The sequence below is a fragment of the Cupressus sempervirens genome, chromosome 10, assembly GCF_028749045.1.
Source record: "Cupressus sempervirens isolate cs-2001-9-10 chromosome 10, ASM2874904v1, whole genome shotgun sequence".
Taxonomy (NCBI): Eukaryota; Viridiplantae; Streptophyta; class Pinopsida; order Cupressales; family Cupressaceae; genus Cupressus; species Cupressus sempervirens.
In genome coordinates, this window is record NC_143127.1 from 614,875,933 (window position 1) to 614,890,213 (window position 14,281).

At 35.4% G+C, this 14,281-nt stretch overlaps 1 protein-coding gene across 4 annotated transcripts in view; it reads right to left on the minus strand.

Moving 5' to 3' along the window:
• Positions 1–4,456: 4,456 nt before the first annotated feature.
• The window catches only part of LOC149535346 (nucleobase-ascorbate transporter 12-like), a 35,102-nt gene continuing 25,277 nt past the window's right edge, over positions 4,457–14,281 (minus strand). For all 4 annotated transcript variants that reach the window (XM_089807728.1, XM_089807726.1, XM_089807727.1 and 1 more), the window contains 3 exons: positions 6,782–7,016; positions 6,343–6,623; positions 4,457–5,018 (listed from right to left, as the gene is read on the minus strand). In XM_089807728.1, coding sequence (XP_089663854.1) covers positions 4,797–5,018; positions 6,343–6,623; positions 6,782–7,016 — 738 coding nt within the window. In that variant the 3' untranslated portion in view covers positions 4,457–4,796. The remainder of the gene's footprint in view (positions 5,019–6,342; positions 6,624–6,781; positions 7,017–14,281) is intronic.

A 14,281-nucleotide genomic window follows, 5' to 3' on the forward strand; every position in this document is an offset into this window, starting at 1 on the left:
CTACTTGAGCTACTAGTAGATGGTGAATATTCATCGTCATCATCTGATATCTAGGCTCACATGCATATCATGTGTTAATAGCAACCAAGGTGAATGTTAACTAAGTCTTCCCAGTCTCAACAATATAAGGGATCATCAAAGCCTGTCAATGTATGAGACTCTTGGAGCTCAAAAACTATCACAAGTAGTACAGAAAAAGGTGTATGTTTCAATTGTCATCTATTGTAGGAGAAGGTATGTTCAAAAAGGGTATGTATATGATTATCCTTGAATATCTTGCCTATCCATCATTCAAATTATCGGCAGATAGAAGGCATCAAATTGTTAGTAGTCTTTTGGAATCTATAGCTTCTAAAGCCAATAAAACCTTTGCAAATATGTACACTCTGACAATAATAATTGAAGATGATAAGACGGAACACATTACAATGGTTGTACATTCCCATGTGCATTGGGAAAAAGACATCAAGAGGATTTTGATATGGATGTACTTGGCAACTGAATTTGTTGGTAAGAATGGTATTCCCTTCAGAATCATTGGATAAAGAACAACTAGAAAGTAGTTTAGGCCTTCATCTTATGAGGATGATGGGGGATGCCTCCCTTAAAATACTTATTATTTCAAGAGTTCTTGGTGCCAATGAAAACTATCAAATGGTGTCATTCAAACTTGAAAATTTATTGGGTGATGAAGTTTTAAAATTGGGGATCCAAAACTATTCTTCTACCAGATCCAAATTTCAACTCTTTTGTGGATCTAAAGGCTCAATCATATGCCTAAAGGATTTCAAGTTGAGGACAAAATATTGTAGCGATCAAGAAGAAAACTAACTATGGAGAATCTGATTATGAATTTTGTTAAGAATGAAATTATTAACCAATTACTCGGGATTAAGAGACAAAGCCCACCTGGTTAATGGAAAAGAGTGGGAAGAGCTTCTTGGACCCATGACAGAAGTTACAAATAATGACTTGAAGAGATAGAAAGGAGAAAGCAACAAAGGAAAGAAGTAAGATATGCATGTTAGCATATGTCAGATGATGATGATGGTGATGATGAATACTACCATCTACTAGTAGCTCAAGTACTGATAGAAGGTCTTTAGTGCACATACACTCAAAAACAAAACAAAAATAGATAGAGAAGTGACAAGTGTTGTGGAATTATCCATAAAGCAATATGAATTCTATCATTCCCCTCATCTCTCTCTCTCTCTCTCTCTCTATCTCTCTCTCTCTCACACACACACACACACACACTCGTCCCTTGCATCTCCTTCACCCCCCTCTCTATATATCTCACTATCATTGCTTCTGGTTCTTCATAACTCAATGGGATTATGGGGAACTAGAAGCAATGCTTCTAGTTCTTAAAAACATGATCATGTTTTGTTAAGCATAACACGATTGTGTTATGTAAAAGTTCAATTTTTTTAGATTTTTTAATGCATAAGGCCCATTTTGAAATTTGATCAAAAGTACACGTAACGCAATCGTGTTATGTGTACTTCTAAATTTTTTCATGGTATCCACTTTTTTGTACACCATCTTGATGCATATGCCCAGATAGAGAGTTTATTCCTATTTCTAGAGGCAGTGTCATCAAGCTGAATGTAGGGACAAGGGAGAGAATAGATCATAATGTTTTTGTTTGCTCCACTCTTGGTTTGATCTATCAGTTATATGGTTTTTGGCCTAGCCTCCCTCAATTATATCCTTAAATCTCACAACATTAGGAGTCTCTCCTTTTTTATGCAACGCATATTCACCCTATAGCAAAGGGATTTTATATCACAAATTTTGAGAATGCTCAGGACAGCAATAAAATTTTGTATAATCATTTCTTTTACTAAGAGGACAAATTTCTATTAATGATAAAACCATGGCACTCTAATTTAAACCCCTCTTCTGAAATGTTTACTAAGATTTTGATCTGCGTCCAGCTTCCTTATCTCCCCCCTTCATCTATGGGTTAATTCTCTTTTAGAGGAAGTGGTAAATGCACTAGGGGGTTTTTTTTTTTTGTCGATGATGAATCCTCTAATTTTTTTTGTCCCACCTTTACTTGTATCCTGATCGAAATGGATGTTTCCAAAGGTTTGCATGGTGAATTCTTAATCAAATCTTTGAAGAGTAGTTGGGTTCAAACATTGGAGTATGAAGGGATGCCCTTCAAGTGTAAAAGATGTTTTCATATCGTAATGCAATTGCTTAATGTGTTTTGGAGAAAAAGAAAATGTTGGCTTCATAGTGAAACGATACTTCAACGCAGCATTATACAATTGAAAAGAAACTTAAGACTCAAGAGAGTTTCTCACAAGTGGTGGTGATGGATTCTCAGTGCCATGGCTCCTTTTCAAGCTAATTTGGTTTTCATTGGTGGGTTGTTAAGGCTAGAGTGCAAAAGCATGTTCCTCTTATTGACTCCCCAATTGTGTGTTGCATTGTGCCTCAAGATGTTGATTATGATCATGCTATCAGTATTGGCAGCATATGTGATAATGCTTTTTGCCTATTGGGAGGATTTTTTTGAGCCTGCAGTTATGAACGTTCTCTTTGGAGGTGATCTTTCTCAAGATGATCGTGGTCCAAAGATTAGCTTGTTGGTCTAGCATGACACAATTACGAAAGTGGAAGAGGGTTAGATAACTATGAAGGGTAAGAGGGCTAAAACATCTAAGCCCTCTTGTTACATAACTCTTATTTCCCACAAGGATAGTGCTTAAGATAAATCATGATGATTCTTGGTTGGGGGTGTGTAGGTTGGACTCTTGTTTGTTCTATTCTTTTGTTTGGATTGCTTCTTGGTTGCTTGCTTGCAACTTTTGTTTTTGGTTGTGTGAGACTAATGGTTATTCCCATGTTTTAGGTTTTGAGGGCTCTTTTGCACATGGTTGTCTAGTGATTTCATTTTCTTATATTTTGATGTCTTGGTTGTGGGCTACATAATTTAATTGTAAAGAGTTGTATGTTCTTTCCAAACCTCTTTTTTCCTTAATCAAAAACTTTAATTAATGGAAATGTTTACTCATAAAAAAAGAGCAAATATAGGAAATTTTATATTAAGAATGAAGATAATTTATTAATTGCTATATGTATTGATGACATCATGCAAAAACAGTAATAAAATGTTACTGTAAGAATTTCTAGGCTCAATTGTGTTCAGATTTTTGCATCAACGTTTCAAATCACACTCTGTGATCCATCATCGTGATGAAGCAACAGAGAGCAAGGAGAAATGTGTCAAGATTTTGCCTCCTACATGCAAAGGAATTTGAGGTGGTAATGTTAGGCGAGCTATCTTTTTCCTTGGTTCGAAATTTTCTCTATGTTAAGGAAATGTTGAAGAATCTCAAGATGGAAGAATATATAGTCTTGTAAGTAATCCTATGAGTACCAATTAAAAAATGAGCAAAGACAGATGAATCTCCTACAATAATTTTGTAATGTCACCTTTCAGCATCTACTTGATTTTTGCCCAAAATTAACAATCACCTATACAGCTTATTTACAAAGAGTATTCTACAAAAAATATTACATAATAGAGAGTGAACTTTAAAAATTTATAATTAATTAACATCAAACATAATGATCATAAATAATCCCTACCGAAAACAAACTATTCCAAATGCATTGTATCCACTTTATAGCATATTTCCAATAGCCAACCGTACTTGGAGTTTGATGGAAAAGCACAATACAACACTCTCAGAGTTCCCAACCCCAAACTAAGCCCAAGGGCACAAACAACCATCCAAGTCAATTTGACCCCTGGATCCAAAAGCAAACCAACTCGGGATGGGCTACTTAATTGAGGAAACAGCAGTGATGCATCTCCTTAACACATTTCTTCACTAAACCCGTATATTGAACGCAATCACTTTATAAAATTTAATAGATTGCTGTTCTTTTCTGAATTGAACTCAAATTCTGCATTCTAATTTAAGGGAGGTCATCTTCTTATCCCATCTCTTCCTTGTTATACCTTCAATGACTGGGGATTATAACCCTTGAGCCAGAAGGGATGCATCCTTCCAGAGAGACACCCTATGGATGCATCCTTCCGGGAGACACCCTATCTTAAATAGCCGCACCCTTCAATTAATTGATACGGTTGATTATTATGCTAGCTGAACAGTATTTTCCATTAGATATTACCCACTAATAATTAACTCTAAATAAATAATTAAGTGTAGTATTTCTAGAAATCTACTTAGAAACTTTTACTTCTTGGTTATTAGCACTTGCCACCTTCAATTAGGAAGCCAGATGAGTTTTAGTGCAAATTTCAACAGGCATTTCTTAATTGATCTCTCATAACCTATGATTCAGAGTTGATCTTATGTAATATACCGTATACTGCAATCAACTTAATTCAGAAAATAATTACTTCTCTCAATCGAGGGAAACAAGTATACGATGTTGCCACCACCCAAAGGGGATGCACACAGACACAAATGTAAAATGGTATTAATTTAATTACTTGAATATGTGTTACCTTGGCAAGATGCAAATTCTCTTGATTATGGACAATAGATGCTTTTCTGCAGCTCTGCTGCAGAATAACATAAAGAATGTCTAGGATGAAAATTCTTTGAAGGATTCAGCATAGACTGCCTACCTTGCTAAGAATCCAGTCCCTGAAACAAATTTTTACCTTCTCCAAAAATGATATTGTAACTAGGAAATAGAATCAAATATATGTCTGTATCTATCATAAGTATCCAAATCTGGCTCTAACCCATTTTACAAATTTGATAGCACTTCCTCCCTTCCAGATTTTTTACAGTCACAATTTACAGCCCCACCCATCGTGCCCATAAGAAGAATCTTGAAAGCCCGAATGGCAAACCATAGTCCTTGACTACAGCAGGCTCAGTTCTTGCTCCTCTTGAACGAGACCAGCTGTAGGCCCCCTTCTCCTGTCGACTTCCAGGAACGGTATTATCCAAAATCAATGCTACAGCAAATGCAATTACCATGTGCAAGGAAAAAACTGTGTTGAGGAAAAAGTTAAGCTGCAGAAATGGAGAAAAATAGAAACATAGCATAGTTAGACAGATATAAATTACAATTAGACAAAAACGTTATGATTGTCTGCAGTACATTCTCTAAGAGCAAAACAAATATAAAACACCATCAGTAAAATCTAATCTCTTCCTCATTTCTGCCAGCACCAGAACTGGGTGAAGCATGAAACATTTGTTTGTTCATGGGATACCTAAAATTATAAATTGGACTATACTAGAGGATGCTAATTGTGTAGGTAGTTTTAAAATAGATCCATCACCTATTCACATAAAGACTGGTAAAAATAAGCACGAGGAAGATATTAAAAAGGTGCAGAAATAGTCCAGTAAATAACATTTGAAGGTAAAACAATAAAGATCAAAACCCCTGCTTACTGATTCCGTAAGAAAAAGTCAAAAAGGATAAACATAGACTAAAAAAAACAGAGGGAACTTGTAGGAGCATTTAAATTATTGCATGCCCCCATCAACCATTACACTAAAACATGATCAATGACAGGGATAGGAGATTTTACAGAATGCACCAGCAATTATTAATAAAACAAGGAAGAATACTTAGACTCAGTGTAAAGGGTTTTGTGAGGCTATTTCAATTGGATGCAGCTAAGCTCCAGACAATGTACTGTTGATCAAAATTCAAAAAATCAAAAACACAACGGATTATTCTGAAATTCTCCGCATTTGTTCTTCATGATCTGCATATTCTGTGATCAAAAACAGCAAAAGTTTGAGAAAAAATCACTATATTTTTGTGAATCCAGAAATTAAAAAGTTTGACTATTTTTTGTCTTTGGTGCATTTTGTCTGGAGCTTAGCCAGCACCATGCCTCATGAACAATGACATGGATAGGAGCTGGGATGTAATTTGACAGAGTGCAGCAGCAATTATTAATAAAATGAGGAAGAATATTCAAAGAAAAGGGTTTTGTGGGGCTGTTTTAATTATCATGCCTCATTGGCTAAACCAAAGAAGAGCATCTACTTCATGTTTCATCGGCATCATCCCAAATTGCAAGTTCATCCATGCCACATTAAAAAAGAGCGAAAAGACCCAATAGAAAGCCCCAAGTTCACAAGCAGGGTCCCATAGGGCGCAAAAAAACATCATCACCATACATGAAACATGTTGTAAGTAGCACAATGGCACAAATTAGACTGGGTTTTGCATGGGACTGTGTTAGTTCTATAAGCTGCCTTCAAACATTTAAATGAACATTTGTGCCTCATCTATAGCTACAAAAATCAAATAGTGCTTGAATGTTTCTAAGATGATACATGAAAAAAATAGAAATGGATAGCACAAAGAAATTACCCCATGTGTACCAGTCTGGATGGGGCCTTTTGCACCAACTATATATGGCTGGAACTGTTTTTCCAAGTTAGTGCTATGTCCTCTACCATATTGCTGAAAATAAGATGGAACTGATAATGAGAGAAATAAAGATAGGCCCACTATTAACATATTTCGTGAGCTTCCAGTTGCACTGTATCTTAGGGTGGACAGACCCAGAGCAACAAGCATAGTCCACATATAACATAATACCCCAGCAACAATTACTTTGGGCATGGAAGCCACAAATCCTCCAACCTTACCTGCATAAAGAATTATTTGACATAAATGTCGATAGATTAATAAATTAATATCAATGCTAAAAAACACAAGCACATAGGAATAGAACAGAGAATACGAAGAAGATAATCATTTTGAATGAAATTCCTCATACAGAATGTTATCCACAAACTGGGCTCACCAACGAATGACAAAACAATCAAAACACATGCCCCAAATTCCACAGTACGCCGGCTTCCAATCTTTGTTACAGCCACAGTATGTACATTCTCTGTGAGTGTCGTCATCCCTGTACCAGTGCCCCAAATGCCAGCCAACAAGCTAGTCAAGCCTTCCAAGCCAATTCCTCGACTGACAACACCTGGTGTTGGTGCCTTTGATGCTACCAAAAGAGATGTCCCATGGTACGTCCCAACCTGAAATTCATCCATAGTTAATAGAAAGAACTAAGACACTTAATAAACAGTATTATAAAGAGAAATAAAACAGAATGTATGGTGTCACTGTTTTACAAAAGCATATATAAAAGACAAACATGATTTCCTTTTAAATCCTAAAGCTTCAAAGAAATTATCCTAAAAGAAACTGTAAAATCACAATTTCAACAAAACAAACATAGCATGAAATAGCTTCTGGACTAAATCATGATAAAAAAAATTGCATCAACATTTCGGATCACTCCCTGATCCATCATTAGGATAATAGCATTAGAGAGAAAAGGAAGAAAAATGAAAACAAACATGTTTCATAGAAGCAAGCATCTCAGCATGCAAAATGCCAGTTGAATGTCTGACATAAACCTAAACATGCAAAACAGCTCCTTAATTCTTTTACAGAGTTTGATTTTAACAAATTAAGTTTCCTCCATCTCGATTCATAAAGTAGTGAGTAGAAGTCTAGGTAATTGGCTGATTAGCTAGGGGCACTTTGGTCTAATCCCAAACAGAAGTTTCCCACATCTCAAATCCATGGTTATTTATATGAATACAGCAGATAAATGGCTAAGTAGACTGTGAATATAACCTGTGAACTTGAAATCCATATTGCGAGCTAAGTTGTAGACAACTAATTTCTACAGACCGTGATATTACTATGCATTGTTTCTGGTTTTGACCATGGGTTCTTTTACTTTATTGTCAAAACCAGAAAAAATGCCTACAAACTACCTTACCGGATTTGTGCACCCCCCAACTCCAAATGCGGGTGCGTCCACGTGCAGATGCATAGGCAGGATGCATCTGAATGGCAATTGGGGCACTGTGGGCTAATCCCTAACAAAAGTTTCCTCCATGTCAAATTCATGATTATTCATATAGATACAGCAGAAAAACGGCTAGCTGCTAAATACACCATGGATTTTCTGTGAACAAGAAATCTATATCGTCAGCCAGGTTGTAGGCATCAAATTTCCACAGACCATGATATTATTATGCATTGTTTCTGGTTTAAACTGAGTGTTTTTCCCTCACATGGTCAAAACAAGAAAAAATGGATACAAACTACCTTACCGTATTTGTGCATCATCCCCCCTAACTCCAATGTAGACATCAAATTTCCACAGACCATAATATTATTATGCATTGTTTCTGGTTTTGACACTGAGTTTTTTTTCCCTCACATAGTCAAAATAAGAAAAATGGATACGAACTACCTTACCATATTTGTGCATCATCCCCCTAACTCCAATTGTGGGTGTGTCCATGCGCAGATGTGGAGATCGGATGCATCTGGATGCTCACAGGGAGGCATGTCCACCCCTGTGGGTGCATACGGATGTGCCCACAGGGTGCAGATGCACTCCCTGTTTGCATCCAGAGAGCATTTGGATTGCCAGCCTCTTTTTTAATTATTTTCGAAAAGGATCATTCGCAAGGTACCAAATAGCTTCCACAAAGGAGATATAAGCATCTAAGGTAAGCATTTGACGCCATTTTTTAGTCTTTTAATGAAATTTTCAAGATTGGGATTCAATTTTCAAGGTATTTTCCAGATTCTTTTTAAGAAATTTAAAAACAAGTTTAGCTCTTTGTTCTTATGTTTTTGCATCTTTATTTTCCATTTGTACACTAGTATTTCTTAGCTTTTTCTTAACTTCAATTTATTTAATTTCTTATAATAGCAAGAAATCATATTGCAAAAATGGCCAGTAATAGAAGTTCAGTGTGTGGGGAAGAACCCGATAAATTGAAAATTGATATAACATCTCCTTTATGGGGGACATCTCCTTTATGGTGGTGGAGACATACCACAAGAATTTCACAAGTTTGAAGAGGTGGGGCATATATTTGGAAGTGTAATTATTGTAATACTAGGCCAAAAAATAGCTCATATTCTTGAGTGGAACTTTACTTTATGTGCCTTGCTGGTGAAGGAATGGAAATGTGTTAAGGCCCGGATAAAAAGGGGTGGTTGTCTCCTACACAAATAGCAGGATTTGTAAAAGAACAAGAAGAGGCTGATAAATCAGTTCTAATATCAAAACAAAGTGCTTATACATGTGAAGCCAGAAACAAATACATTCACCCACTAATTCAATTGCAGCCTCCAAAAATCCATTCTTGCCTATACCGGAAGTGGAAGATGAAGATGAAGTACAAATTACCACTCACGAAAGATGTCCATTGGACAAAGCATTAAAAATAGAGGTAAGAAACATTGTTGAACAAAAAAATTGCACATTGCTTCTGTGCCAATGGTCTTACTTTCAAATTGGTGAGATCACTATATTGGCGAAAATGGTATCGGGCCTCAGCAATCAATATTGCACTGGCTGGTTTCACAAGTCCTGGGTTGAAGAGATGTGTACTACCTTTCTACAAAGAGAAAGGAATGCTAGAGACCTCCCTTCAACCAATTAGAGATTCTTGGATTGAATCAGGTGTTTCTATTTTTTCTAATGGGAGGAAAACTACCAAAAGCTGTTTATTGATTAATGGTATTGTAGTGTCCCCTAAAGAGGCAATGTTTTTTAGGGCAACTGATTGTTAAGGGGAAGTGAAAGATGCCCAGTTCATTTCCAGAAATCTCATTAAATCCATAGAGATGGTGAGTAATGGGAATGTGGTCCAAGTAATCATAGACAATGCAAAAAATTGTAGGGGTAAAAGTTCTTTAATTGAGGACTGATATGAGTTCATTTCTTGGAAACCATGCACCATACACTACCTCTACTCAGTGATGCAACAAATTGGCTCTGAAATAGAGTGGGTGAAACCAAAATACGAATAGGGTGAGGATATCCAAATGTTACTGGCAAGCCACCAAATGTGACAATCAATATTCAAATATTTCTTGAGATTGGAGTTGTTGAAGGTAAATACTAGATTTGATTATTTATTTTATTTACAAGGTTGCATAGGGACAGGGATGCTTAGGTACTCAGGGTACCAGTACGAATATGGGTACGACTGTTTTTCAAAATAGGGAGCTGGGGTACTCAAGTACATCAAACCATTTTTTTAATATAATTTAATATTTATAAAAAATCTGAAATTATGAGTCATGATAATGGTTTTTGTCATGTCCCCTTTCTAGCGACATAACTTCTATCGGAGATTTGCCTATTATTGACTCTCGTAGGCAAATGATTTTGGAGAGAGAGTCATTCTATTTCCAGATGATTACATTCTTGCTCTCGGAGAGTAATAATTCAGTAAGTGGGGCCTACTTGTTCTAATGTCGAATTGAGATTGTACTTTTAACTTTATAAAGTTATTCATTTAATTTTATAAAGTTAATTAATAATAAAAGTGCATTATAATAAGATATTATAAAAGACAATTCTGTAAGTTTCCAGTGACTTCTCAAAAAGTGTATAAATAGAGGACATGAGGCACCCATTGGCACAAGTAGTTTTGTGGATTCGACTTCTATTCCATTTGGAGCAATTTGTAGTCATTTGGTCTGCAAATTCTCAGATTATCCTTGGGAACGAAAACTTCCATGGGTAAGCAATTTTGAGGATGTGAAATATCATCCGAATTATTGCAATATTAGAAGTGATATTACAGTCACTTCATCTGGGCTGAAATTTGTGGCTTAAGGCCAAGAGAGAGATTTGAGCATTATTGATTTACTGAGAAGAATAAATCGCCATCCTTCAAGCTATTGCTTGATTGCAGAAATTCGCAATGAAAGCAAGGAGGGAAATAACGATCGAAATCAGATAAGAGTCTGATTTACGCCTCAGGACAGAGGGGTTAAATCCAGAAAGAGAAATATAAGCAGCGTTCTTCTGCAAGCAAATAAGTGCAGGCCAACTGATTTTCGGCGTCCCTCTTTATGATTAATTCGGTAACAAAGAGAATATCGCTAGGTTGGAAATCGGGTGGATAAATTTCGCAATTTTCGTGAAGATATTTGGAAGCGGCTTTCGGGCCTGAACTAGAACGATTCAGTAACTCAATCACTCCAGAGGTTGGGCGATTTACTAAACAAATCGGCAACCATTCTCAGGATTCTTTTTCAACTAAGTCTGTGATTAATTCCGACGGACACAATTAAAGAAATTGGCGTCGACTTTGTTCACGGGTTGCTTATCTCCAGGGACTCGATACCTACTCCAGTTTTTGGTCCATCTACTGTGAAGATCAATTGTTCATGATATTCGGTAGCAGTGATACAAGGTTCTGAAGACCCGTTATCACCCCAAGCAAACCCTTGGCAATTCATATCTATTCAGGTTCCAAACACTTTCTTATATATATTGCTAATGTAACGTCAGTGTCTCATATTTTGATAAATGAAGAAAATATTACAGACTGCTTATTCTATGTGTTTGCCATGATTATTTTCTATTTGTATTGAGATCAGATTCAAATCTAAAATAGCACAGATTCGTTTATTTAGTTAAAGTGCTTAACAAAATTCTCTAGTGTAATATCAGTATCAATATTGATTTAATTAGCAAGGGTTATCTCAGAAGGTCATCTCAGTTTTTCAAACAAGAACAGTGATAAAATTTGCAAATGTATTGTAATATTTTTGGTTTTAGATTTGCAATATGTTTGTAATAATAATATATGATAAATGTTTAGATGCATAACAGAGAAGGTAGACTTTAAACATGAACAAGAAGATCATAAATCATATAACAATGCCATATTGCAAATGATAAACTGCTGACTTGAACAGTGTAAAGTTTATTGTTCTTTAGCATTGTATCAAAGTTTCATTTTGATTATGTAAAGAACTATGCTTGATAAACAAAAAGCTGATATGCAAACATAAAACCACAACAAAACTCAGAAATCTTAATCAAGGTCCTTACCTGTGATGCTCTTCATTGAGTACGCAGTACTTAGGTACGTGGATGCACGTACCAGGGGTGTCAGTACGCATACCCATGGAACCTAGTTTATTTATGTTATGTTCACTTATCAATCTGTATATAAATTTGATTAATATTTATTGTTTTTTAAATGTGTTATTTGCATATTGATATTGTTATTACCTCAAGTTGTTGAGACCCAATTTGCATCTCATACTATTGTTATGAGATGACTTTTCAAGGTGTGAGAGGCAAAAGGACAAATGGTTATTTGCAACCAATGGGGTATATGGGAGGCTTCACATTCAAAGAAGATCCAAATGGTCAAGTCAGTAATCTTGGATGACAATTGGTGGGTTTGTGTGGAATATATATTGGAATTGATTAAGCCTATCATGACTATGCTCCAATTTGTTGATATAGATGCACCTTGTTTGGCAAGATGTTTATGATGGCATGGACGCTATCATAGAAATAAAATTGGCAATACAAAAACATAAGGATGAGCCCATAGAATGTGAAACCTTATGCAATATTGTGGAATCAATCATTCATCATCCTTGGGGAAAAATGACCACCCCTTGGCACCTATCTTTGAGGTACTAAAGTAAGAAGTACTTTATATGCCAGGGATATCATTATCATATAGAGATGAAGAAGTTGCTAATGAATACAAGTGGGCATTTACTAGACTTTAACAAGATGAAGAAGTGGAGAAAGAAGTTAGAAAAGAATTTGGCATGTTTGCCTCAAGGAGTCATACTCCAACAGCTATTAATGACCAATACCCAATAGAAGTTGTCACATGGTAGTATGTCCATGGTCAAAAATTTGGGTACATCCAATCTCTTATAATCAAGATCCTCTCACAAGTTTATTTTTGTTGTTTTACTACATATACTCCACAATTTAGTAATTAACAGGTTAACATTCTTTAATTTACTCTGCATTTTTTATTTTTTATTTTTGTGAGAACTATCCAGGTTGCAAGTTTTTATGCCGCTGCACAGAATTGGAGTACATACTCCTTTATCCACTCAGTAAAGTATAACCATTTGGGTTCAAAAATGGCTGAAGACTTGGTTTATATTCATTCTAACTTGTGTCTTTGATCACGTATGGAGGAACATTACAAGGATGGGGCAGCAAAGCTTTGGGATGTAGCCCCTAAATGTGCCAACTTGGATGCAACCATTAAGGATCTTACTAGACTCACTACAGCTTATGGTGCGTTTAGTGCGAGTGGAACCAATTTGGGTTCATATGAAAATCCAACAAATGATTTTATTGATGATCCTTTTGATGATTGATGAATCATGAACTACATTTTGTAATTGCAATCATTTTCTATTCTTCATTGGAATTGTGAACATACACAAATATGATATGGCTTATTTGAATATCTGTGAACTATCAATTGGCATTTGGCATTGATCAATGATGAAGTATCATACTATCAAATGATTAATTTATGTATATATTTTTTATTTTTTTTAGTATATATAAATATGTACACATAACCAAATGCATCCGAAACCCCACAAAAAAAGTTCACGAATCCACATAACAGGTTCTCATACCTACATCTTCATTTGAATTGTGAACATAGACATATATGATATGGCTTAGTTGAATATATGTGAACTATCAATTGGCATTTATGATTTATTATTCATCTTTGGCATTTGGCACTGATCAATGATGAACTATCATACTATTAAATGATTAATTTATGTATATTTTTTTTTTTTGCATATATACAAATATAGACACATACCCAAACACATCCAAAACTCCCCAAAAAAGTTCATGAATCCACGTAATGGGTTCTCATACCAACATCTTCATTGGAATTGTGATCATGGACATATATGATATGGTTTATTTAAATATCTATGAACTATCAATTGGCATTTATGATTTAATATTCATCTTTGGCATTTGGCATTGATCAGTGATGAAGTATCATTATATCAAATGATTAATTTATGTATGTTTTCTTTTGTATAGATATAAATATATACACATGTACCAAAACGCATCCAAAACCCCCCAAAAAAAGTTCATGAATCCATGTAACGGGTTCTCATACCCACATCCACATCTAGATTTGAACAAGCAACTTAGCATACAAATATTAGGTTAGTTTCACTTCTTTAGAGAACATATGGTTTAAGTAGCAACCACTTTCAGTTAACTCTCTCTTATTATGTTTGCATAGTGTTGCCATGACTTTCAAACTGCCAATTTTTTAACATCTGTCTTAAATGAAATGTCAAGTTTGAATATTCAAATTTTTCCATGTATATCCATGTCGTCTATTAGTCAAGAGGTAAAACTGATTAAAATATTGAAGTAACCACTTTGAAAGCGTGACCCTTGTATTATCCAAGTCATGTAGCTAATTTTTGT